At 42.1% G+C, this 27694-nt stretch overlaps 1 protein-coding gene across 1 annotated transcript in view; it reads left to right on the top strand.

Annotated features, from left to right (window-relative positions):
* LOC133559481 (myelin and lymphocyte protein-like) overlaps positions 1-27694 on the top strand; it is a 34874-nt gene that overhangs the window by 5804 nt on the left and 1376 nt on the right. The window contains exons 2-3 of the mRNA XM_061911291.1: positions 25111-25275; positions 25473-25646. Coding sequence (XP_061767275.1) covers positions 25111-25275; positions 25473-25646 — 339 coding nt within the window. The remainder of the gene's footprint in view (positions 1-25110; positions 25276-25472; positions 25647-27694) is intronic.

Below are 27694 nucleotides of genomic sequence, written 5' to 3'. Positions count from 1 at the left end.
CGTTGTTTTTTTTTTGCCATTCCTCCTCTCCAAGATGTTATTGCTTGAACGCACTTTGTGTGTGCATTTTGACACGCTCAGGTCTGTAATTACCACCACACAACGGCACTCAAATGAAAGAATAGTACCGGCACTTTTGAAAGGCAGTATAGTACCGCCTTCCATCAATTAGTATCACGGTACTTTATTAGTACCAATATTGTCAAGGCGCGGGCTCGAACTTTATTTTAACAAAAAATCTTACGGTACAAACATATGTTTGTCCTTAAATAAAATAGTGAACATACAAAATAACTTGTATTTTAGTAGAAAGTAAACAAACAAAGGCTCCTAATTTATCTGCAGTAACATATTGTGTCATTTTCCATTCTATTATTTTGTCTAAATTATGAGGGACAAGCTGTAAAAAAAACGGTACTTTTTTACAGCCGGTATAGTACCGAATGATTCATTAGAATCGCGGTACTATACTAATACCGATATACCGTTCAACCCTAGTTTATATCGGCGTTTGCACAAGTATGCCAAGCAATATGCAGATAATAAAGCGGGGCTGAGGCTCCTCCCGCTCGACGCAACCTAAAACCTGCAGTTTTAGGTCTTCAGCTTCGAACAGATTCGTTTGCACAAAATTGTCTCCGTTCAAAAACGAGAAACGCCAACACTTAAGTGCAGAGTGTTCCGAGAAAAATTATCCTCCTATTTATTCACGGAAGTGAATGGGAAACCACACATCTTTGTGGGCAAGTGTTCTCCGTAATGAGCATCAATAATACAAAGCCACGTTCAAGCCTCACATCCTGAAATTGACACCATGTGAGAGTTAAAAGATGCCAGGTTCCAGGATTAAAAGAAAACGATAAAAATAAAATGCATCTTGATATAGTTCTGTGGAAAAGATTGTCTTCTGTGGAAACTTAAAAGATTTACCTTCGGTCTCGTAAGTTCATACGTTTGCCATCCATCCATCTTCTTCCGCTTACCCGAGGTCGGGTTGCGGGGCCAGCAGCCTAAGCAGGGAAGTCTAGACTTCCCTCTCCCCAGCCACATTGCCCAGCTCCTCCCAGGGGATCCCTAGGTGTTCCCAGGCCAACCGGGAGACAGTCCCCCCAACATGTCCTGGCTTCCGGTAAGCGGAAGAAGATGGATGGATTTCCTACCTGAGAAGCATCCTGACCAGATGCCCGAACCACCTCGTCTGGCTCCTCTCGATGTGGAAGAGGTTTTCACTCTAAGTGAGATCCTCACCACCAGACGGAGGAAACTCATTTCGACCACTTGTACCGGTGACCTTATCCTTTTGGTCACAAGTGAGGATGGGAAATTGAGAGCTTTTCCTTCCGGCTCAGCTCCTTCTTCACCACAGCGGACCAATACAGGGTTGGCATCACTGCAGACGCCTGTCGATATCACAATCCACTTTCCCCTCACCCGTGAACAAGACCGCCAGGGTACTTGAACTCCTCCACTTGGGGCAGGGTCTCCTCCCCAGCCCGGATATGACACCTCACCCTTTTCCGGGCAAGAACCATGGACCCGGACTTGGAGGTGCTGATTTTCATTCTGGTCGTTTCAAACTCGACTGTGAACCGATCCAGTGAGAGCTGATTGAAGCCATCAGGACCACATCAATCCCCCAAAAAAGTACAGACCTAATCCTGCAGCCACCAACCCCCTGACTGCTCCTGGAAATTCTGTCCGTAAAAGTTCCCACATATGGTGTGTTGAAATTTTTCACGCATTGCACAGATTTAATTTTTCCATATAGAGCAGGGGTCACCAACCTTTTTGAAACCAAGAGCTACTTCTTGGGTACTGATTAATGCGAAGGGCTACCAGTTTGATACACACTTAAATAAATTGCCAGAAATAGCCAATTTGCTCAATTTACCTTTAATAGATAAATCTATATATATAAATAAATGAGTATTTCTGTCTGTCATTCCGTCGTATATTTTTTTATCCTTTTTGTAGAAAATAAATGATGAAAAAAAACACTTAATTGAACGGTTTAAAAGAGGAGAAAACCCGAAAAAAATGAAAAATAAATTTTGAAACATAGTTTATCTTCAATTTCGACTCTTTAAAACTCAAAATTCAACCGAAAAAAAGAAGACAAAAACTAGCTTATTTTAATCTTTTTGAAAAAAATTAAAAAAATTATTTACGGAACATCATTAGTAATTTTTCCTGATTAAGTTAATTTTAGAATTTTGATGACATGTTTTAAATAGGTTAAAATCCAATCTGCACTTTGTTAGAATATATAACAAATTGGACCATGTTATATTTCTAACAAAGACAAATCATTATTTTTTTCTACATTTTCCAGAACAGAAATTTTAAAAGAAATTCAAAAGACTTTGAAATAAGATTTAAATTTGATTCAACAGATTTTTTAGATTTGCCAGAATCATTTTTTTGAATTTTAATCATAATAGTTTGTAGAAATATTTCACAAATATTCTTCGTCGAAAAAACAGAAGCTAAAATGAAGAATTAAAATAAAATGTATTTTTTATTCTTTACAATAAAAAAATACTTGAACATTGATTTAAATGGTCAGGAAAGAAGAGGAAGGAATTTAAAAGGTAAAAAGGTATATGTGTTTAAAAATCCCAACATTTTTTTGAAGGTTGTATTTTTTTCTCTAAAATTGTCTTTCTGAAAGTTATAAGAAGCAAAGTAAAAAAATAAATGAATTTATTTAAACAAGAAGACCAAGTCTTTAAAATATTTTCTTGGATTTTCAAATTCAATTTGAGTTTTGTCTCTCTTAGAATTAAAAATGTCAAGCAAAGCGAGACCAGCTTGCTACTAAATAAATAAAAATAAAAAAATAGAGGCAGCTCAGTGGTAAGTGCTGCTATTTGAGCTATTTTTAGAACAGGCCAGCGGGCTACTCATCTGGTCCTTACGGGCTACCTGGTGCCCGCGGGCACCGCGTTGGTGACCCCTGACATAGAGTGATGCCTACAAGGCAGGGAGGAACACAACCCTCTCCAATAGTTACTAGTTTGTTTGGTTTTGATAAATGGAAATGACAAACAAGGTAAAGGCATACTTGCCAACCTTGAGACAGGCAGCATACCACTTCCCCTTCGAGCTGTCCTGGATGAAATGAAATTATTTTTTTCCAATCATTTTGAAACTTGCAAGCGTACTTCTTCTTCTTACTCGTCATCGCCATGTCTCTTTTATGTTTTTGGACATTACTACTTGCCGTAGTTTTGAAGCAATGCATGATGGGAATCCTGGATGTTGTGTGTCAGTGTATTAACGCTGCCTACTTTATGGGTTATAGATAAACCTATGGATAACGGAGACATATATAATAGTCTCCTTTTCAGGTTGTAGAGGACGCTAAAGGCACGCCCCCAATATTGTTGTCTGGGTGGAAATCGGAAGAAATTCAGAAGACGGTTGCCCTGGGAGATTTTTGGGAAGGGAACTGAAATATGGGAGTTTCCCGGGAAAATCAGGAGGGTTGGCAAGTATGGGTACAGGATTTGATACTTGGAAGAGTTTTTGCTTGGGCATTCACATATAACATTCTACAGCAAAAAACTATCTATTTATTATTATTATTATTATTATTCTGCCGCACGCCACAGCCCACAGTTTTCATCCGATTGGAATCGTTCCAGTATCAAAACATCCGGCCCCATCGGGAATCATATGCACGATTAGTTACCATGAATTGATTAACGTGGACCCCGACTTAAACAAGTTGAAACACTTATTCGGGTGTTACTATTTAGTGGTCAGTTGGACGGAACATGTACTGAACTGTGAAATTTACTAATAAAAGTTTCAGTCAATCAAAAAAAAAATGTTAGCTGTTAGCATACTTGTGAGAACGTTACCATGCTAAGCTTTTTTTCTGCATGTTTAAACCTGAAAATCATGGTTCGTGATACTGTCATGCAAATATGCTAACAGTTAGCGTGTTAACATAGTCACATTTTTTGAGTACTTTATAATTTTATGCTACCATTTTTTTGCAAATTTTGTATGATTATACTGAAAAAAATCACAGTTTGTGATACTCAGTGTTGCCGACCAAGTTTGATGATAGTTAATTGTGCGCATACTTTTGGGAAACGTAGCATGTACATTTTTTATGGTAGCTTTTTTTCCAGCTAATTTTGCATGTTTACACCTAAAAATATTGGTTTGTGTTACTTAGTTTCAGGTCAGCGTCAGCTCTTCAACATTCAAACTAGAGATGTCCACTAATATGGGACTGCCGATATCATCAGCTGATAATTGCTTTAAAATGTGATATCGGAAATTATCGGTTTCAAAAAGTAAAATTTATGACTTTAAAACGCCGCTGTACGGAGTGGTACACGGACATAGGGAGAAGTACAGAGCGCCAATAAACCTTAAAGGCACCGCCTTTGCGTGGCGGCCCAATCACATAATATCTACAGTTTTTCACACACACAAGTGAATGCAAGGCATACTTGGTCAACAGCCATACAGGTCACACTGAGGGTGGCCGTATAAACAACTTTAACACTGTTACAAATATGCGCCACACTGTGAACCCACACCAAACAAGAATGACACACACATTTCGGTAGAACATCCACACCGTAACACAACATAAACACAACAGAACAAATACCCAGAACCCCTTGCAGCATTAACTCTTCTGGGACGCTACAATATACACCCCCCCTGCTAACCCCCTCCCCACCTCCACCTCACCCACCTCAACTTCCTCAAGCTCTCTCAGGGAGAGCATGTCCCAAATTCCAAGCTGCTGTTTTGAGGCATGTTAAAAAAAAATAATGCACTTTGTGACTTCAATAATAAATATGGCAGTGCCATGTTGGCTTTTTTTTTTTTTTTACATAACTTGAGTTGATTTATTTTGGAAAACCTTGTTACATTGTTTAATGCATCCAGTGGGGCATCACAAAAAAAATATGAATAATAATGTGTTAATTCTGCGACAATTGGCCCTAGTGTGTGAATGTGAGTGTGAATGTTGTCTGTCTATCTGTGTTGGCCCTGCGATGAGGTGGCGACTTGTCCAGGGTGTGCCCCGCCTTCCGCCCGATTGTAGCTGAGATAGGCGCCAGCGCCCCCCGCGACCCCGAACGGGAATAAGCGGCAGAAAATGGATGGATGGATGGATAATTCTGCGACTGTATATATCGGTATCGGTTGATATCAAAATCTGTAATCAAGAGTTGGAAAATATCGGAATATCGTATATCGGCAAAAAAGCCATTATCGGACATCTCTAATTTAAACAATTCCAACGGTCATTATTCATCCAATAGCGGAATTGCATATTCTAGTTATTATTATTAATTTTGTATTTTGTACTGTGATTCACAGTTGAATGGCTTTGTAGATACACTGACACAAAGTTACTTATGTTCTTCATGAAATTTTTGCAACTGCATCAATGTTTTCCAATAGAATGTTCCCCCAACTTGAAGTGTTTTGTACATTTTCAGAATGTGCTTGTTCTATTTTCGGCCCATGTAGAACAAAGAAAACAATTTGAAATAGTCTTTATTTTTAGGTTATCATGCCATGACTTTACCAGTCCGGCATACTTGGGAACTAAGATGAGCGTTACGATCAAACAGCTGCTACGTAATGAGAAGTACAACACTTACAGTATAAACGCTTTGTAGGGCTCAACTCGATACAAGACTGGCACACGGCAAAGACTACTTCCTGACCGAGGACAAACAGAAGTGTGAGAAAACAAAATATAACAGCTGAAAAGTAAAGTCGTTACTGTAACCTGGTCTTGGGTTAGGGTCTGGCCTTCGGTTCTGTGTTTTATGAGCACTGGACTTTTGGGGGTCGGGTTCAGGTTCGATTGTGGAGGCGTGGGTGTGTTCACGTTCCGTCCTGAGGTTTCGCCTTGAGACCTAATGTGTAAAAACTTTGACCACAAGAACTGAACAAAATTATATTTCTATTGCTCTGAGAATTATTCGGATGTAGAGAAGAGGTGCGATTTATAAACTCTGCTGCTTCCTACTCCTTTTCCGACATGTTGAAAACGAAAACTGTCACCACTTTAGTGTAATCTGGTTCGTACGTCCGAAGTAAAATTGATTGATTGAAACTTGTATTAGTAGATTGCACAGTTCAGTACATATTCCGTTCAATTGACCACTAAATGGTAACGCCCGAATACATTTTTCAACGTTAATCAATTCATGGTAAATGAATGACCTGAACTGAACTAATCTCAGTGTTAAATAGAAAAAATAACATTATTTACCACATGAACACGCACAATAGTACCAAATATTGGAACTGTCAAGTACTGGTATCGAGACCCAGGTACCAATAATTGGTACTGTATCGATTCCAATGTAAAAATCACCCATACCTATCCATCACAAATACAAATATTTTGTTTTTACAACATGCGAGCTTACAGTGACACCGAGCAAAAATGTTGTCGCCAATATCAGATGTCGGGGAAGTCAAATGGAGCGTTTTATCTTTCAGCACTTGGGCATGCTCGCTGACCCGCAAAAAAAAAAAAACGAACAGAACTTGACAAGAAGCTTTAGAAGTGGCGACGTGTTTGCACAGCCGACAGCTCTATTTACATTTTTCATTTGAGAGCATTCCTGGGCCGGAGCCGATCAAGCGGCACACTGCTACAGTTACTGATTAACTCTTTCAAATACTCGTTCAATTCCTAGGTTGGGGAAATGTACTTCCTGTTGCTGTATGGCATGGGTGCCAAACTCTGGCCCGCGGGCCAAATTTTATTTGGTCTTTGAGGTAATATCAAATTAAGATTAGATGCCTCTGTAACACTGCATTCACCGCTGATACTCATACTTGCCAACCCTCACGATTTTCCCGGGAGACTCCCAAAGTTCAGTACCCCTCCCGAAAATCTCCCGGGGCAACCATTCTTCCGAATTTCTCCCGATTTCCACCCGGACAACAATATTGGGGGCGTGCCTTGAAGGCACTGCCTTTAGCGTCCTCTACAGCCTGTCGTCACGTCCTCTTTTCCGCCATACAAACAACGTGCCCGTCCAGTCACATAATATATGCTGCTTTAACACACACACAAGTGAATGCAAGGCATACTTGATCAACAGCCATACAGGTCACACTGAGGGTGGCCGTATAAACAACTTTAACACTTTTACAAATATGCTCCACACTGTGAAGCCACACCAAACAAGAATGACAAACACATTTCGGGAGAACATCCGCACCGTAGCACAACAGAAACTAAACAGAAGAAATACCCGGAACCCTTTGCAGCACTAACTCTTCCGGGACGCTACAATATACACCCCCGCTACCACCAAACCCCGCTTCCCCAATTTCTATTTACATTTTATTTGATATGCCATTTATATTTTTTACTTATTATTATAATTTGAAACTCGATTTTGTCCATCCATCCATCCATTTTCTACCGCTTATTCCCTTTTGGGGTCGCGGGGGGCGCTGGCGCCTATCTCAGCTACAATCGGGCGGAAGGCGGGGTACACCCTGGACAAGTCGCCACCTCATCACAGGGCCAACACAGATAGACAGACAACATTCACACTCACATTCACACACTAGGGCCAATTTAGTGTTGCCAATCAACCTATCCCCAGGTGCATGTTTTTGGAAGTGGGAGGAAGCCGGAGTACCCGGAGGGAACCCACACATTCACGGGGAGAACATGCAAACTCCACACAGAAAGATCCCGAGCCTGGATTTGAACCCAGGACTGCAGGAACTTCGTATTGTGAGGCAGACGCACTAACCCCTCTGCCACCGTGAAGCCACTCGATTTTGTATGTGACTATAAAGCTACATAAGCCTTGCTTGTTTAATATTCAATGCAAAACTTGTTTGGGTCCCTATTAAAAGGTTAATTTGTTCAACCTTGGCCCGCGGCTTTGTTCAGTTTTAAAATTTGGCCCACTCTGTATTTGAGTTTGACCCCCCTGCTGTATGGCCATACATACATTGGAGTATTGCATGTAATTAACAAGGCTGGTCGTCGGCCGTCCTGCAAGCAGAACATCTCGTTAGCGGCCAAACTTCCTGTCACGCAACAAGAATGGTTGCCTTTTTCAAACTTGGTGGTGATTGTGTGATTCCGCTGATAAGATCACTAAGTACGCGTATGATTTCGTCTACGTTCGTTTAGTACACAGCTTTGGGACAAGGTAGGGAAGATTTCAACGATGAAAATGAAGATTCGTTCTTTGAGATGTTACTTGATTATAATGTTGATTAGGTTGAGTAATTGTGTGGTGTTTTGTTTTTTATTTTTAATGATGTATTACTTTCTAAGGTTTATTTGGTGTGTGGTTTTTTTCGCTAGTTAGTAATGTCATTGTTTGTAGTTTGTTATAGGTAATAAAAGGGAGGATTGTGATAGCAACATTACTTGTACTCGTTTTAATTGATGATGTTCTTTGAACGGGTCGCCCAAAGTTGTTTATTGGGGTCAGGAATTTTGACACTTAGCAAGAGATCTATTATCTGATCAAGCTCTGTCTCCTGTGTCTTTGATGTAACATGTGGACTTTAGTTGACCTGGGCATATGTGTTATCTATTCTTGACCCCCAACAGAGCTAAATTGTTCCCCTTTCCTGAGTGACCCCCCCCTTTTGGGCAAACGACACCCTCTCCTTCTTCACAGGACTTAAGGTATTCATTCCACTGGTGTACTGTATGTAAATAAGCATGGAGGGTGGGACTTCTGTGAGTGTATAATTGTCATGTCAAATTCTAAAGGAGTTAGAACAAGCTGGAACGAACGGATGTGTCGTTCTGGTATGGTCTCGCTTTGCAAAGCTTGTTATTATTAGTTTGTTACTTTAATAAATCATTTTAAAGCTATTTGTCACTAAAGGATCGTCTTTAAGAAATTTCCACGACATGATCAATTAAAAAATGTTTTCATTTCCGATAACACACAGGTATCGCAGCCTTGAGCACTGGCCGATAGCGATACTGATCCAATATCAGCAGAACTAATACACACTTTTAGTGTCGAAATGTAATAAAAAGTTTGGTCCAATGAGCCAAGTATAAAAAACTAACCCATTTATTAACTGTCTGGAATGGACTGTCTTTAAGTTGGAGTGGAGTGGTAATTGCTTTTTATGGTGACACCTTGTGACCACTATAACTAATTAAAGGCCTACTGAAACCCACTACTACCGACCACGCAGTCTGATAGTTTATATATCAATGATGAAATCTTAACATTGCAACACATGCCAATACGGCCATTTTAGTTGACTAAATTGCAATTTTAAATTTCGCACAAAGTATCTTGTTGAAAACGTCGCTGTATGGTGACGTCACGGATTGTAGCGGACATTTTGTTCCAGCCCGATCCCAGCTATATTAATCGCATAATTACACAGTATTCTGGACATCTGTGTTGCTGAATCTTTTGCAATTTGTTCAATTAATAATGGACACGTCAAAGAAGAAAGATGTAGGTGGGAAGCGGTGTATTGCGGCTGCCTTTAGCAACACAAACACAGCCGGTGTTTCCTTGTTTACATTCCCGAAGGTGAAGCTTTTCTATGGAACAGAGCGGTCAAGCGAACATGGTTCTTTACCACAAGTCAACCGGCAAGAAAATTGTGGTAATAAGTCGGCTCTTACCGTAGACATGAGCGGAGCTTGCGTCGTTCCTCGTGCACCTGTCAAAGAGGCAGCTGCGGACTCTCTTGCCTCCTCTGACCGGCCGCCCCCGAATGTGGGATGCTTCCACAGAGGAGGAGGGGAAAAAAAAGCTCAGCCCGGCCCGACCGGCTGCTTTCGCTTCGCCTCGTCGAGAAACGTGGCTTCCCTCAGAGACACTGGCAGTCACCGCACCCGTGGCCACACCCCTCCGACTTTCAGGTAAGACTATATAATCTCACTAAACCACTAGTAACACAATAAGCAGATAAGGGATTTTCCAGAATTATCCTAGTAAATGTGTCTAATATCTGAATCGCTCCCACTGCCCTGTTTTTTTTTTTTTTTTAGTATTTCACTCTCACTATCCTCATCCACGATCTTTCATCCTCGCTCAAATTAATGGGGAAATCATCGCTTTCTCGGTCCGAATCGCTCTGGCTGCTGGTGGCCATGATTGTAAACAATCTGAGTATGTGAGGAGCTCCACAACCCGTGACGTCACGCGCACATCGTCTGCTACTCCTGGTAAAGGCAAGGCTTTTTTATTAGCGACCAAAAGTTGCGAACTTTATGGTCAACGTTCTCTACTAAATCCTTTCAGCAAAAATATGGCAATATCGCGAAATGATCAAGTATGACACATAGAATGGACCTGCTATCCCTGTTTGAATAAGAAAATCTCATTTCAGTAGGCCTTTAAGCCATAACAGAGTACGTTGAATGATGCGGACACGTTTGTTACTGGATACTTTCTAATATGTTTCTGCCTTAGAGACAATGCAGCTGTTAATATTTGATACTTGTTGTGCCCTTTTCAATTATCAATATGTATGTCTAGCTTGTGTGTTATTATGTCCTTAGCTGTTGTGTAGCTGTAATAGTCAAGTCTACCGTGTTTACTTTTTTTTTTTTTAATACGAGAAAAGGCGACACCTGTTAGCAAAAAATTATTAATTAAGTTAATTAAGCTCACGACGCAGTAAGTTGAATGATGCGGACACGTTTGTTACTGGATACTTTTTAATATGCATTGGAGACTTTGTATGTGTAAGTAATATGCAACTATAATAATTTGATACTTGTTTTTTATTGACAAATGTGCTGTTTTCAATTATTATTATGCATGTGTAGCTTGGGGGCTGTTGTGTAGTTGCCAGCTCCTTGTAACCTACATCCTACCATGTCTTTTTTTTTTTTTAAACCTACTGGCAAAAAAAGAATTCATGAAGTTAATTAAGCTCATAACGCACTAAGTTGAATGATGCGGACACGTTTGTTTCTGAAGACTTTCTAATTTGCCTTTGAGACTTAGTATGTGTCAGTAATTCGCTGTTTTCAATTATTATTACATACAGTATATCTAGCTTGTGTGCTAGTGTGTGCTTAAATGTTGTGTAGCTGTTTGCTCCTAGTGTCACGCCCATAAGATCATGTTTTGTTTTTGTCATGTTTGGTTATTTTCTGGACACTTGCTTCCTGCGTTGGCACTTCCTTGTTTTCTTTGTTTCCATAGCAACTCATTAGTTTCCACCTTGTCTCCAAGTCACACCCCGGTCCTCAGTTCTCACACCTGTTAATCAGTATAATAGCTATTATTTAAGCCACAGTTGCCAAGTGTTCAGTATGGCAACTTTACATAACACCCATATTCCTCATCTGCTTCATGCCTTGCTATGTTGCTCATTTTGTCCACGCCACATAGTTTTGTTATTTATGCCACAGTGCAAGTTTTTGTTATTCATGCCACAGTGCAAGTGTTTTTGTTTCATGTTTGTAGCCTTTATGCTAGTCTTTTCTTTTCAAGTATTCGTACCTCCTTATGAGCGGCCGTTGTTTAGTATATAAATAAACATGTACTCACATTCACGTCTTGCTCGTGCCAACTATCCTTTGCGTCGAAGAAACAATCCAAGTCCAAGTCCATGTTTGAAACCTAGTAGCCTATGTGCTACTATGTTTACTGTTTTTTTTTTTTTTAAATACGAGAAAAAAAGCAATACCTATTGGCAAAAAATAATTCATGAATGCCTTGTGGGATTCACACAATTAAGCTCTTGACGCAGTAAGTTGAATGATGCAAACACGCTTGTTACTGGACACTTTCTATTATGCCTTGGAGACTTTGTATGTGTAAGTAAAATGCAACTATAACCATTTGATACTAATTTGTTGATAAATGTGCTGTTTTCAATTAATATTATGTCTAGCTTGAGTGCTAATTTGTGCTTAGCTGTTGTGCAGCTGCTAGGTCGTAGTAGTCTATATTCCATCATGTTTATTTTTTTGGTACAATAGAAAAAACATATGTGCGTACAGGAGGACATTAAGATGTTAACTGGCTGTTCAGCTTTGCACAAGTAAACACGCTGCAAGATGAATTGTATCGGACTTGTTTTTTTTCTGATATCGTACCAATATACAATATCAATATCGTATTGGGACCCTACCGAACATGCACCCACCGCTTTGTAAAAAAACTAAGCAAAAATCAAACAAGCAGGCTTCGCTACACATCTTGAAATAAAGTATTGAGCTCTATCCATCAGTCAGTGTTAAAATAGTCTCAAACGGGACTTTTTATGTATTGAAATATCTGCTACTTGATAAGGACCACAGGAAGACATTTCATACTGACCATTTTATTAGGTCAGTGGTTCTTAACCTGGGTTCGATCGAACCCTAGGAGTTCGGTGAGTCGGCCTCAGGGGTTCGGCAGAACCAGTCAAGACACACCCTTTTTTGCTTGATTGATTGATACTTTTATCAGTAGATTGCACAGTTCAGTACATATTCCGTACAATTGACCACTAAATGGTAACACCAGAATAAATTTTTCAACTTGTTTAAGACGGGGTCCACGTTTGTTGGGATGTCGCATGGCTGCAGTTGTGTGTCCCCGAGTATGCAAGAATCCAGGAGAGTTGCGTGGAGGTAAGATGAATTTAATACACAAAAGAAAATAACAAAAGCAAACATAAAGCAGTCGTGCAGATAAACGTTCTCAACATAATATTATCATCGAGCACTGAGGAGTGCTCGAGTGAAACATAAATAGACACTAGTGTGATTGACAGCAGGTGTGAACCGCTGCCAATCAACGAAAAGAGAAAAATAGTGCTCCGTGAATAAAAACAGGAAATACAACAAAATAAGAGCACTGAACCGGAAGTAAATACAAAAACACAAAAAACTAACAGAAATGAAGTGACACATCGTTACAGGACCTCCCCCTCAAGGAACAGATACCAGATGTTCCCTGGGAAAGAAAAAAAAAAATGGAAAAAAGTCCAAAATGTAAGGGAGGGTGGAGGGAGGATTTGGTGGAGGGTTGCCAAACCTCGTGTCCCCGCAGCCAGCGAGGGAAAGTCAGGTGGCGGCGCCGCGTAGAGCGCCGCTGGAACTGGCGAGGCGGGCGGCCAGGGAACGGCCAAATCACTGGCCGAAAAAGAGGAGAGTGCGCAGGGCACGGCCACATCCACGGCCGACGTAGAAGCGGGCGCGCTGAAGCAGGCCGGGAAGCAGAAGACGTAACCGGCGGCGTGGAAACCGCAGGCGTCATCAACGGCGTGGAAGTGGCAGATGTCATCGGCGGCGTGAAAGCGGCGGATGTCATCGGCGGCGTGAAAGCGGCGGACGTCATCGGCGGCGTGAAAGCGGCGGACGTCATCGGCGGCGTGAAAGCGGCGGACGTCATCGGCGGCGTGAAAGCGGCAGACGTCATCGGCGGAGTGAAAGCGGCAGACGTCATCGGCGGCGTGAAAGCGGCAGACGTCATCGGCGGCGTGAAAGCGGCAGACGTCATCGGCGGCGTGAAAGCGGCAGACGTCATCGGCGGCGTGAAAGCGGCAGACGTCATCGGCGGCGTGAAAGCGGCAGACGTCATCGGCGGCGTGAAAACGGCAGACGTCATCGGCGGCGTGAAAGCGGCAGACGTCATCGGCGGCGTGAAAGCGGCAGACGTCATCGGCGGCGTGAAAGCGGCAGACGTCATCGGCGGCGTGAAAGCGGCAGACGTCATCGGCGGCGTGAAAGCGGCAGACGTCATCGGCGGCGTGAAAGCGGCAGACGTCATCGGCGGCGTGAAAGCGGCAGACGTCATCGGCGGCGTGAAAGCGGCAGACGTCATCGGCGGCGTGAAAGCGGCAGACGTCATCGGCGGCGTGAAAGCGGCAGACGTCATCGGCGGCGTGAAAGCGGCAGACGTCATCGGCGGCGTGAAAACGGCAGACGTCATCGGCGGCGTGAAAGCGGCAGACGTCATCGGCGGCGTGAAAGCGGCAGACGTCATCGGCGGCGTGAAAGCGGCAGACGTCATCGGCGGCGTGAAAGCGGCCGACGTCATCGGCGGTGTTGAAGCGGCAGGCGTCATCGGCGGCGTGAAAGCGGCAGATGACGCCGGGCGAGGAGCAGCAAATGCTGGCCGAGGAATAGCGGATGCCGGCGGTGACGAAGCCCGGCGTGGTGCTGCTCTTGGCGGCGTTGGGGCTCGGCGTGGAGCCGGCGTTGGGGCTCGGCGTGGAGCCGGCGTTGGGGCTCGGCGTGGAGCCGGCGTTGGGGCTCGGCGTGGAGCCGGCGTTGGGGCTCGGCGTGGAGCCGGCGTTGGGGCTCGGCGTGGAGCCGGCGTTGGGGCTCGGCGTGGAGCCGGCGTTGGGGCTCGGCGTGGAGCCGGCGTAGGGGCTCGGCGTGGAGCCGGCGTAGGGGCTAGGCGTGGAGCCGGCGTAGGGGCTAGGCGTGGAGCCGGCGTAGGGGCTAGGCGTGGAGCCGGCGTAGGGGCTAGGCGTGGAGCCGGCGTAGGGGCTAGGCGTGGAGCCGGCGTTGGGGCTGTGCGAAAACCCGCCAGGCACGTAGATGTCTCCGAGGAAGGAGACGCTTGCGAAGATGACAGCGGTGTGTGCCTGGCTGCACCGCAGTGTATTGTGGGCCCCCCTCCACTAGGCGGCTGCCAGAAACCGTCCACACTTGCGGGAAGACATGCCTGCTCGTCGGCGTCCCCCGGTGCGAAAACCAGGGACGGGCGGGAGGAGGCCAGGAAGAGGGACGAAGACACGTCCCGCGCCGAGTCCCAGCAGGAGGACAAAAGTGACCTCACTGTGGGCTCCACTGGAGCTCTCGGCGATCCAAAAAAGAGAGCGGGAGCTGGCAGAAAGAGCAGCCGGGGAGCAGCCGCTGGAAGCTGCGTAGGAGCAGGGAGAAGCAGCTCAGCAGACGACGGGAAGGATGGCGGCGGCGGACGTGCCGGTCGGAGAGCCGCAGTCGGCGACGGAGCCGCAGGAGCCGCGAGACGTGAAGGAGGAGGAGGACGCGCCGGTCGGAGAGCCGTAGCCGGTAGCGTTGCCGCGGGAGCCGCGAGGCATGCAGGAAGTGGCGGACGTGCTGGTCGGAGAGCCGTAGCCAGCCGTTGAGCCGAGAGGAAAGATGGCGGCGGGGGACGCGCCGGTCGGAGAGCCGAAGCCGGTGGCGTTGCCGCGGGGAGAGGGTCCGCATCTGTTGGCTGGGACCGCACAAACCTGGCCTTCAAGTCCTCCAGGAATTGTGCGGTCCAGAACGTCGGCTGAGGATTGCCGACAGGGATTCTCGCGAGGACACTTTCTTCTGGCTCGATGATACTGTTGGGATGTCGCATGGCTGCAGTTGTGTGTCCCCGAGTATGCAAGAATCCAGGAGAGTTGCGTGGAGGTAAGATGAATTTAATACACAAAAGAAAATAACAAAAGCAAACATAAAGCAGTCGTGCAGATAAACGTTCTCAACATAATATTATCATCGAGCACTGAGGAGTGCTCGAGTGAAACATAAATAGACACTAGTGTGATTGACAGCAGGTGTGAACCGCTGCCAATCAACGAAAAGAGAAAAATAGTGCTCCGTGAATAAAAACAGGAAATACAACAAAATAAGAGCACTGAACCGGAAGTAAATACAAAAACACAAAAAACTAACAGAAATGAAGTGACACATCGTTACAACGTTAATCAATTCATGGTAACTCATCCATACTTGCCAACCTTGAGACCTCCGAATTCGGGAAATGGGGGGAGTGGGGGTTGAGGTGGAGGGGGGGCGGGCGTGGTTGTGGTGGTAGCAGGGTATATATTGTAGATTCCAGAAGAATTAGTGCTCTAAGGGATTCTGGGTATTTGTTACGTTATGTTACGGTGCGGATGTTCTCCCCAAATGTGTTTGTCATTCTTGTTTGGTGTGGGTTCACAGTGTGGTGTGTATTTGTAACAGTGTTAAAGTAATTTATACGGCCACCCTCAGTGTGACCTGTATGGCTGTTGACCAAGTATGCCGTGCATTCACTTATGTGTGTGTAAAAGCCACATAAATGATGTGAATGCGCCGACAAGCTGTTTGTATGGAGGAAAATCGGACGTGATGACAGGTTGTAGAGGACACTAAAGGAGAATGGTTGCCCGGGGAGATTTTTGGGAGGGGCACTGGAATTCTGGATTCTCCCGGAAAAATCGGGAGGGTTGGTAAGTATCGACTCATCGTGTAAATAAAAACTTCTCCATATCGGCGTATCGTGGATACGGCAACAGCAGAAGTCACACTGATTTGCAGGTGTGTAATTTGTTGTGAGTTCATGCAAGGTTCATTTTGTACACCATGAAAAAAAAACATATAACTTTGTCTTGAATTTGAAAAAAAAAACATTTTATTTTTCACAAAAGAGTTCGGTGAATACGTGTATGAAACTGGTGGGGTTCGGAACCTCCAACAAGGTTAAGAACCACTGCATTAGGTACTCTGTACTAAATAAAAGTACTGTAATATTATACTAACAATATGTTTATTATTGTGGTTTTTGGTTGTGATGCATCATATTTAAAGCTTTTATTAACATTTTGACCTTCTCATGTTGCTAAATAGGCCAGGTGTACTTCCATTTCTCGCTAACTCATACTTCTTCCTTTATTTTTATGTTCTATAATGGCAATTGTAATCATATGGAACGGTAATTGTAAGTGAGAATGCTGCGTTGTCGGCCTTGGTTCCCTGAGAGCTGATTGGATGAGTGCGGGGTCACATGACCAGGGCCTGTGCAGGTGTCGTCCACTGTGCTAACAATGGGGTCTTTCTGTTTGAAATCAAGCTATTTTTTTTTTTTTTAATTCAACATTTCAGGACTATATTTTTCATATCGTGTTACAACACCGTGTGTTTGTGTTGACTTCATTCCAAGGCTCTCTCAGGGGCAATGTTTGTCCAAGGAGGAGGAAGATGACTAAAAAGAAACAAACCATGTCCAGCGTCCTCGTGTGTGTTCTATTTCAAAAGGTGATGTCGTTTTAAAGAGCCACAACTCCTATTTCACGCAACGTTTGTGACATCATCTCAGTTTAATTCCCTGTAACCGTAGATACCTTAGATATAACCACATATGACGAGACCCTTTCGGCGCCATGGAAACCACGACAACAAGAAGAAGGCCTGAACAATGGGAGGGTTTTTGTACTACCATTATTTATTTATTTTTTCTGTTCCTATTTTTAAATTTTATTATTTTTGTTTTAATATATTACATTTTTTGTAATTATTTATCAAAACAGGCTAATGTTAAAAGACAATGTATTGTATTATTTCGAGAAATCATTGCAATAACATAATAAAAAAAATGTTGGTACATTGTGATGCATACATTTGTAAAATACGACATACATTTGCAACAAATCATAAAATTAAATTACAAAAAATCCAATATTGTGTATTAATACCAAATACTGAAAGCTTTTTTAATACTATTTTTTTTTTTTAAATACTAGCACATTATTTAATGTAGACAAAGCAAACTGCATTAAAAAATAAGCAAGTTAGTGTGAAGGTTGTCTATTTGTGTTGGCCCTGCGATGAGGTGGCGACTTGTCCAGGGTGTACCCCGCCTTCCGCCCGATCGTAGCTGAGATAGGCACCAGCGCCCCCCGCGACCCCAAAGGAAAATAGCGGTAGAAAATGGATGGATCATTCATTTTTTTGCATTGTATTGCATGGCATTAGATGGGAAAGCAGCCCCCACTAAGATGGCCGCCACGCAGGCACGTTGCTTAGCATGGCTGCTATTATCTACTTATATATAGTGCATACGGAAAGTATTCACAACGCTTCACTTTTTCCACATTTTTTGTTACAACCTTACTCCCAAATGGCATACATTATTTTTTTATCCTCAAAATTCTACACACAACAACCCATTATGACAATGTGAAAATGTTTATTTAAAATTTTGCAAATGTATTTAAAATGAAAAGGTGAAAAATCACATGTACATAAGTATTCAGAGCAATATGGTAAATGGGTTATACTTGTATAGCGCTTTTTTACCCCTTTTTAAGGAGCCCAAAGCGCTTTGACACTATTTCCACATTCGCCCATTCACACACTGATGGAGGGAGCTGCCATGCAAGGCGCTAACCAGCACCCATCAGGAGTAAGGGTGAAGAGTCTTGCCCAAGGACCCAACGGATGTGACTAGGATGGTAGAAGGTGGGGATTGAACCAGTAACCCTCAGATTGCTGGCACGGCCACTCTACCAACTTTGCCACGCCGGAAAGTATTCACAACTTCACTTTTTCCACATTTTATGTTACAGCCTTACTCCCAAATTGCATACATTATTTTTTCATCCTCAAAATTCTACACACAATAACCCATTATGACAATGTGAATTTTTTTATTTAAATTTTGCAAATGTATATAAAGTGAAAAATGACATGTATATAAGTACTCAGACTCTTTGCTCAATACTTTGTTGATGCACCTTTGGCAGCAATTACAACCTCAAGTCTTTTTTTAACACTTTGCCTCAAGCTTGGAACACCTATCTGTGGGCAGTTTCGCCCATTCCTCTTTGCAGCACCTCTCCACCTCCATCAGGTTGGATTGAAAGCGTTGGTTTTCATCCAGAATGTCTCTGTACATTGTTGCATTCATATTTCCTTCTATCTTAAATTGTATCACAGTTCCTACGGCTGAAAACCATCCCCACAGCATGATGCTGCCACCTCTATGATTCACTATAGGGATGCTGTTTGACCTTTTGATGAGCGGTGCCTGGTTTCACACCTGGAATTCATGCCAATGAGTAAAATCTTTGTCTCATCAGACCAGAGAATTTAGTTTCTCGTGGTCTGAGAGTCTTTCAGGTGCATTTTGGCAAACTTTAAAGGCTTACTGAAATGAGATTTTCTTATTTAAACGGGGATAGCAGGTCCATTCTATGTGTCATACTTGATCATTTCGCGATAATGCTATATTTTTGCTGAAAGGATTTAGTAGAGAACATCCACGATAAAGTTCGCAACTTTTGGTCGCTAATAAAAAAGCCTTGCCTGTACCCGAAGTAGCAGACGATGTGCGCGTGACGTCACGGGTTGCTGGGCTCCTCACATCCTCACATTGTTCATAATCATGGCCACCAGCAGCAAGAGCAATTCGGACCGAGAAAGCGACGATTTCCCCATTAATTTGAGCAAGGATGAAAGATTTCTGGATGAGGAAAGTGAGAATGAAGGACTAGGAAAAAAAAAAAGACAGGGCTGTCGGAGCGATTCAGATGTTATTGGACACATTTACTAGGATAATTCTGGTAAATCCCACACCTGCTTATTGTGTTACTAGTGTTGTAGTGAGATTATACTGTCGTACTTGAAAGTGGGAGGGGTGTGACCACCAGTGTCTCTGAGGGAAGCCACGTTTCTCGACGAGGTGAAGCGAAGGCATCCGGTCGGGCCGGGCTGAGCTTTTTTTCCCCCTCCTCCACGGTGGAAGCATTCCACGTTCGGGGGCGGCCGGTCGGAGGAGGCGAAACAGTCCGCAGCTGCCTCTTTGACAGGTGCACGAGGAACGACGCAAGCTGTCTACGGTAAGAGCCGACTTATTACCACAATTTTCTCACCGAAACCTGCCAGTTGACATTTGGTCGGGAACCATGATTGCTTGACCGCTCTGTTGCATAGTAAAATTTCACCTTTGGGAATGTAACCAAGGAAACACCGGCTGTGTTTGTGTTGATAAAGGCAGCTGCAATACACTGCTTCCCACCTACATCTTTCTTCTTTGACGTGTCCATTATTAATTGAACAAATTGCAAAAGATTCAGCGACACAGATGTCCAGAATACTGTGTAATTATGCGATTAAAGCAGACTACTTATAGCTGGGATCGGGCTGGAAAAAAATGTCCGCTACAATCCGTGACGTCACGCGCACGCGTCATCATACCGATGTTTACAACAGGATACTTTGCGCAAAATTTAAAATAGCAATTTAGTAAACTAAAAAGGCCGTATTGGCATGTGTTGCAATGTTAATATTTCATCATTGATATATAAACTATCAGACTGCGTGGTCGGTAGTAGTGGGTTTCAGTAGGCCTTTAAACTAAGAAATAGCTTCAGTCTGGCAACTCTACCATATAAGCCTGATTGGTGGATTTCTGCAGAGATGGTTGACCTTCTGTAAGGTTTTTTCTCTCTCCACTGAGGAATGCTGTAACATAAAATTTGGAAAAAGTGAATACTTTCCGGATGCACTGTATCTGTGTCAGGGGCGTCCAAACTTTTTCCACTGAGGGCTTCACACTGACAAATTATTTTTATTTTTCAAAACCAATTTACTAGGGGTGTAACGTTTCATTTTAACTTAGATTCGATTCAGAATTTGTGTTTTAGATCGATACAATCCAACATGATTCAGTTTTACTTTCAACGCTTAAATATTTATAGATTGATGATCAACTTCAGATCAATCCACTGACACAAATGTTTTTTTTATATTTTTGCCCTTTTATGTCAAACAAAAAACCCAGTTTTTTAAGGCAAAAACACAAAATATGCAATGTTTACCCCTCAAATTATGTTATTCATATTTAATCTGAAGTAATTGGAGCCTTAAATAAGTCAATAATTCATAACAACATTGATTTTGGTTAATTAATTTTTGGGAAATGACAGTTTATATTTTAAAAAAATGACTTAAGGTTAATATCCAAATCGGCCTCACTTATAGAATGGTTAAAAATAAGTCATATCAATATATATTATTTTTACTTTTAACGCTTAAATTGCTAGATCAACTTCAGATCTATCAGTCGATTATACATTTATATTGTAATGTTATCTTATGTTTTATGCTTTTATTGTCCAATAAAACTTAGTTTTATTTATATGGCAAATACAAAATACACAAATATTTTCCCCAAAAATATTTCAAAGTAGGGCTGGGCGATATTGGCTTTTATTAATATTGCGATATTTTTATGCCATATTGCGATATTTTGCCTTAGCCTTGAATGAACACTTGATGCATATAATCACAGCAGTATGATGATTCTATGTGTCTACATTAAAACATTCTTCTTCATACTGCATTAATATATGCTCATTTTAAACTTTCATGCAGAGAAGGAAATCACAACTAAGTCAATTGACCAAAACTGTATTTATTAAATACTCTTCATTCTCTCACGGGTGACTTTTTAAATGAAAGAACAAATTAATAGTGTTGCTCCCTTTTTGTAGTAAAACTTCTGCTGCATATTTTGCATATTGCTGTTGTCTACAGAATATCTTCCCACTTGATGCCAAACCACCGCCAGATGATGGATCCCCTGCTCTTTATTTTGGCCATTTATTGTTTTTCCTCCAATTGTGATCAGTTTCGCACCTTCTCTCTCTTGTATTGTCACAAGCTCCGCTCTGCTTGCACGACCTGCCTCAGCTAACGTTAGCCATGCTGCTACCTCTCTGGTCGGTGAGAGCGTAAGACGCTAGACGGGCGACAGTATGTGACGTACGTAAGAAGGCGGGCTTGTTTTACGTCTCTGTGAGAAGGAGAGACGAGAAGGAGTGAGAAACGCCTGTAATGTAATGCCCGCAGCTAAAAGCAACTGTGTGAGAACATATAATCGAATATTACGATATAGTCATTTTCTATATCGCACAGAGCAGTGTTAATTTTATTGACGAAAAATTTTCGTCATAGTTATCGTCAACGACCTTTTTTTTCTGACTAAAACGAGACAATATCTAAATAAAAAATTATTTACGTGGACTAAGACGATGACGAGGTGTATTGACATATTCGTCAACGAATAAAAACGAGACGAAAATGTCTGCCAGAGACGAGATCCAATCGGAACTCATTTCGTTAGGAAGAGGCGGGAGAAGTTTGGAAGAGAACCAATCAGAGCGACGTGGTAAGGAAGTTACGTAAACGTAGTTTGCCTTTGAGACTGACCCGGGAATGCGCTGCAGAAGACAACATGTCAACGCCGGGGAGGAAGAGGAGAGAGGACATATGAGGAAATTTTATATTTGACGTCAAAGATAACAAGACGCAGTGTAAGAAATGCAGCGCGAAGATTACGGGGAAAAACACAACAAACTTGAAGCAACATTTACAGTCGAATCACCCCGAAATCCACACACAGGTAAGCATTTTCCACAACATACAACTCACTCGACGTTATCCCGTTTATTACACGGCTTACTCCTGAAATACAAAATTTGAGACATGATTTCCATCAAAATACGACTTGTATCGGTGATTTTTCCACTGTTTTGCTTTGACTTTCAGAAATTGAAGGGAAAGTTTACATATTACCCTTTAGTCGACTAAATCTACTGTAGTTTTCGTCGACTATAATCTTATAATATTTCGTCAACTAAAACTAGACTAAAACTAAAACAATTTAAATAACTAAATTATGACTAAAACTAAATTACATTTTAGTCAAAGGACTATGACTAAAACTAAATCAAATTTTGCCGTCAAAATTAACACTGGCACAGAGACAAACCTGCGATATATCGTTTATATCAGGGGTGTCAAACTCAAATACAGAGTGGGCCAAAATTTTAAACTGAACGAAGCCGCGGGCCGAGGTTGAACAAATTAATCCTTTAATAGGGACTCAAACAAATTTTGCATTGAATATTGACCAAGCAAGGCTTATATAACTTTATAGTGACATGCAAAATCGAGGTTTAAATAATAATAATTAAAAAATATCAATGGCATATCAAATAAAATAAAAATACAAATTGAATGCCTCTTTTCGGCGGCGGGTTTGAGTTGGGGCGGGGTTTGGTGTTAGCGGGGGTGTATAATTTAGCGTCCCTGAAGAGTTAGTGATGCAACGGGTTCTGGGTATTTGTTCGGTTGTGTTTATGTTGTGTTTATGTTGTGTTACGGTGCAGATGGTCTCCCGAAATGTGTTTGTCATTCTTGTTTGCTGTGGGTTCACAGTGTGGCGTATATTTGTAACAGTGTTAAAGTTGTTTATACGTTCACCCTCAGTGTGACCTGTATGGCTGTTGACCAAGTATGCTTTGCATACACTTGTGTGCGTGTATGAGCCGCATATATTATGTGAGTGGGCCGGCACGCTGTTTGTATGAAGGAAAAGAAGATGTGGCGACATGTAGAGAACGCCAAAGGCAGTACTTTTACGGCCCGCCCCCAATATTATTGTCCGGGTGGAAATCGGGAGAAATTGGGGAGGGGCACTGAACTTCAGGAGTCTCCCGGGAAAATCGGGAGGGTTGACGAGTATGAGTATTAGTGGTGGATGCGGTGATACAGCAGCGGGCCAGGTCTAATGTTAATTTGATATTGCCTAAAGGGCCAAATGAAATTACACGGCGGGCCAAATTTGGCTCGCGGGCCAGAGTTTGACACCCATGGTTTATATCAATATATCGCCCAGTCCTATTTCAAAGTGGAGTATTTGATGAGAAGTGATTGGAGCCTTGAAACGGTCAATAATTCATAACAACAATGATTGTGATTCATCAATTTTTTTTTATTTTTTTTTTAGCAACGACAGCTTTGAAGTAAAAAACTACCTGCATGGCGGCTATGTGTTGTTAGAGTCAATATTGCATAATTGTTTGCTCTTTTATTCCACTTTTTATGTTTTTTTGTTCCATAGTATTTCTAAAATGTGATATACGGTAAATGCTCTCGTTAACAACTCTAAGTAGTAGGTCTACAAAAGCTAGAAGCTAAAAGTTTTTCTCTTTGGCACTCATCGAGGGTGGACGCTCCCCTTTCCTCTCCCTTATCTCTACTGCTTGCTTCTTTCTTTTGTCTTGTCTTAACTTTCTTGTTGCCTCTTTTGGCACTGCTCTCCAAATCTAAACATTGGAACTATTTAACTGGCCTCAACAAAATTGACAAGATCTTGGGTTTGGGGGAACCTGCTGTCGTGATGAAGCAGTTGTTGCTGGACACACGACGGACTCTTGGGAGAAGAAAGGAGGGTCGCGTGCCTGGCGACTCTTTTCTGTCGAGAACGTGAAGATATCCACCTATTCGGAATTATGACAACAGGACATCTGCTGATTGGAGTAAGCGTTGCTCTGGTCTGTCGACAAATTGGAAGTTTCTGGCAGTCTTCAAAGTACCCCAAAGCTGCCACAAATGATTGGAGGATGCGGGAAGAACTGTGGATTACATCGGACTGTCTACCCCGCAGTTATGAGGACCGGTCATAGACAATTTAGGGTAAAAAGCAAATTTTATTTTCACCCACATACAATATCATTCTAACTTGGATTGTTTCCTTGGCTTCGAGACTCTCCCGAAGGACAGTGCAGCGAAGACACAACAAACTCCCTTCTTGTCTTTCATGGACACACACCTGTTGTTGTTGACTTTGGACTACCGACTGCACTATACATCAAGGCCGCGGAACAGAGACACACTATGGGCTTACACACACACACATCCACAAAAATATACGCCACACATACCCCCCCCCAACCCAACGCCCTCGACGCAAATCCCATAGGGGTGATGAATGGATGGTCAGCGCCTGAGATCTGCGGCCTACCACCATGACTGATATTTTTTTTACTCCCCCCTCTCCCGATGTCACCCTTTTCTCACCTTTTTAAGGTAAGTAGCTGAACCATTGGCGGTCTTGTCTTGTCCCCCCCGTAAAGTATGTCTGCTCTTAGCGGGACTGTGCCGAAAATGAAATTTTGTTGTACTTGTGCAATGACAATAAAGATCTATCCTATCCTATCCTAACAACCGGTTGGGTCTCCAATTGGCACCAAGTTAATGTGGCACTAAACACTGTGGCTGTAGGCAACCTCTAACAGTATTTTTTTCCACTAACTCCCCAAGATGGCAGTACCTACATTCCAAGTAATGTGAGTGGTCAACACATAGTGGATTTATCTACCTCGGCATGATCACAAGTGTAGTACTACACACACTCATCAGGCTATTAATGCTGACTAAGCAATTTGCTCATTATTACAACATGGGTTCTGTCGCTGCTGTGTTGTGCGATATACTTTTTAATAAATGGACCTCGTGGTCATTGTTTTTCTTTCCAAAGTAGGAAAAAAAAAACCTCTTAAATTTCGGGAATAGGAGCCCCTGTCCAGTGTTCGATACGTGATCCTGACCTGTGTGACTCCGCCCCCTTGCAGGTGTTTGGGGGTCTGGTGTGGATCCTGGTGGCGTCCACCCGCGTCATCCCGGACAACCCTCTGGGCTGGGTGATGTTCGTGTCGATCTTCTGCTTCGTCTTCACCACGCTCTGGTTCTTCCTCTTCCTCTGTGGCGCCAATCAGAGCAGCATCTGGCCCGCCTTGGTGAGACACGCCCACCAGCATGCTGATTGGCCGGTTGGATATGCCACAGCCCTCCCCTAAGTTAGATAGAGCACATTCACTGTCAATCACGTTGCATTCAAGAAACCTGGGAAAGCAGAAAATGGGCTGATTTCAAACATGTTTGTTTGCGGATAAACAAAATAATAAATTTAATGAATAACGTTTCCGTCCTTCAGGATGTTGGCTACCATTTCTTGGCAGCGGTCTTCTACCTGAGCGCCTCGGTGGATTTGGCCTACATAACGGTGCTCAAAGGGTGGGGGGTGACCATTCTCTCCGGGGGCACCGTGCTCCAGCTGGCACTGACTGGGGAAGTGCTCAAAACCTACCGGCTGGACATCGCCGCTGTGGTGAGATGTCTCACACACACAAATTTACATAAATGTACGCATTAAACACACACATACATGCACACTTAAATGTACACACAAATACACACTTGTCGGCTAACAGACACTAGGGTTGGTCAAAAAACCCTAGTGGGTTTTTTTTTTTGCTAGCGCGTGTATAATATAGCCAAGAGTCATGGATACATTGCATTCTGGGTAAGTGTTATGTTGCGTTTATAATGTGTTACAGAGCCAATGTTCTCCAGAAACGTGTTTGGTGTGGGTTCACAGAGTGTGGCGCATATTATTAAGAGTGTTAAAGTTGTTTTATACCACAACCATTAGTGTGATCTGTATGGCTGTGGAACAAGACCCCTGGTTTACACACAGTAAAAGAAAAAAAAAAGTCCTCTGCCATTTTAAAAATGACGGCAGGGGAAGCGGCGTCACTCGTGACGTCACAAATTAGACCCGGCGGTTAAAGTAAGCTTTTGCTTAATAATTTGAGGAGCGAATTTTACCCGGCAGTAATTCAAGGAAGGCGCATATTGCATGCCTGGCGGCTATTCAAGGAAATACGGTATTAAGATTCTACATCAATTCATAATTTTTGAGCCACAATTTATTAAAAAAAAAAAAAAAATATATATATATATATATATATATATTGTATATATATATATATATATACACACACACACACATAGTATATACACCGTAAAATATACAGTGTTTTTTACACTGAATTACTGCGAATTGAACTGCAAAATTCTGGGGACTGAGCTGCCAGTTTGTTTATTTAACTGAAAAATCCACAATATTTTTTTTGTGTGCATTACTTTAAAAAGAAAAACAGCACCACTGTTTTTTCTTCACAGGAAAATGTTGGCGTCTGAGCTGTCAGTTTCTTTTTTAACAGTAAAATTGACGGTGTTTTTTACAACGAAAAAAATTTGTTTTTTTTACAGTAAAATTATGGCGACCGAGCAGCCAGTTCTTTTCTTTTTTACAGTAAAATCTGTGGTGTATGTTTTTACAGTGCATTACTGTAAACGGAAAAACGTTACCACTGTTTGTTTTTTTTTTACAAGAAATGTCTGGCGACTGAACTTCCATGTTTTTACTATAAATGCTACTGTGTTTTTTACCCTGAATTTATGTAAATTGAAAAACAGTCCCATTGTTATTTTTACAGTAAAATTCCAGCACTTCAGTGATTTTTTTTTTCCCTTTTACAGTGTAATCCACACGGTCAATGTTTTTACATTGCATTACTTTGAATTGAAAAACAGCCCTACAGTTTTTTTTAACGATAAAATTCTGGCAACTGAGCTGACAGTTTTTAACTGTAAATTCTACTGATTTTTTTTACAGTTAGAATAAAAAACGTATAAACTAGGCCAGTGGTTTTTAACCTTTTTTTTTGGACCAGGGGCCCCAACTTTTTAACTACAGAGGGGCCCGGCCCCCACTCAAATATTAATCTTACTCTTGATTTTATTTGTATTTAATAATTATATCTAACCTACTTACAGTTTAACAGGATCCATCTTGTTAAATGATATGAAAGCATGTGTTAATCACAATTATTATCAAGGCTTAGGCCAGGCTGATTATAAAAATAAATACTAATCAAAATAAAAGAAAGGACAGAATTGTATGTATAGATTTACATACAATTACAGTGTTAAAATAAATGTATTTTAATAAAATTATTAATAATATTGCTATATAATGATATGTATGTTTGTTATATAAACTGCTGATAAAATTCAAGTGCAAAAAAAAAGCTTCACTACTTTAGTCATAACTCTTGTGCTTAAAAAACTTCTCTATGATTTTAAGCCCCAGACTTCTTCGGTCTATCTGATATTGTCATTACTGCCACAAGTGGTGGAAAAGTGCATTACAACTGAGTACAGCTGCGGCCCCCTCCGCACCACTGTTGAGTAGCAGATATTTTTTGGCCCCTGACTTAGGGTTAAGAAACACTCAGATTGTAAACTACCTTAATTAGTTCTTTATGTTAAGAACTACAGTTATGTTACATCATCTATAATTTGTCATTG

This window comes from Nerophis ophidion, linkage group LG09 (assembly GCF_033978795.1).
Source record: "Nerophis ophidion isolate RoL-2023_Sa linkage group LG09, RoL_Noph_v1.0, whole genome shotgun sequence".
Classification (NCBI taxonomy): domain Eukaryota; kingdom Metazoa; phylum Chordata; class Actinopteri; order Syngnathiformes; family Syngnathidae; genus Nerophis; species Nerophis ophidion.
Note: the sequence above shows the minus strand (reverse complement) of the source record. Positions and strands in the feature narration are given on the sequence as shown.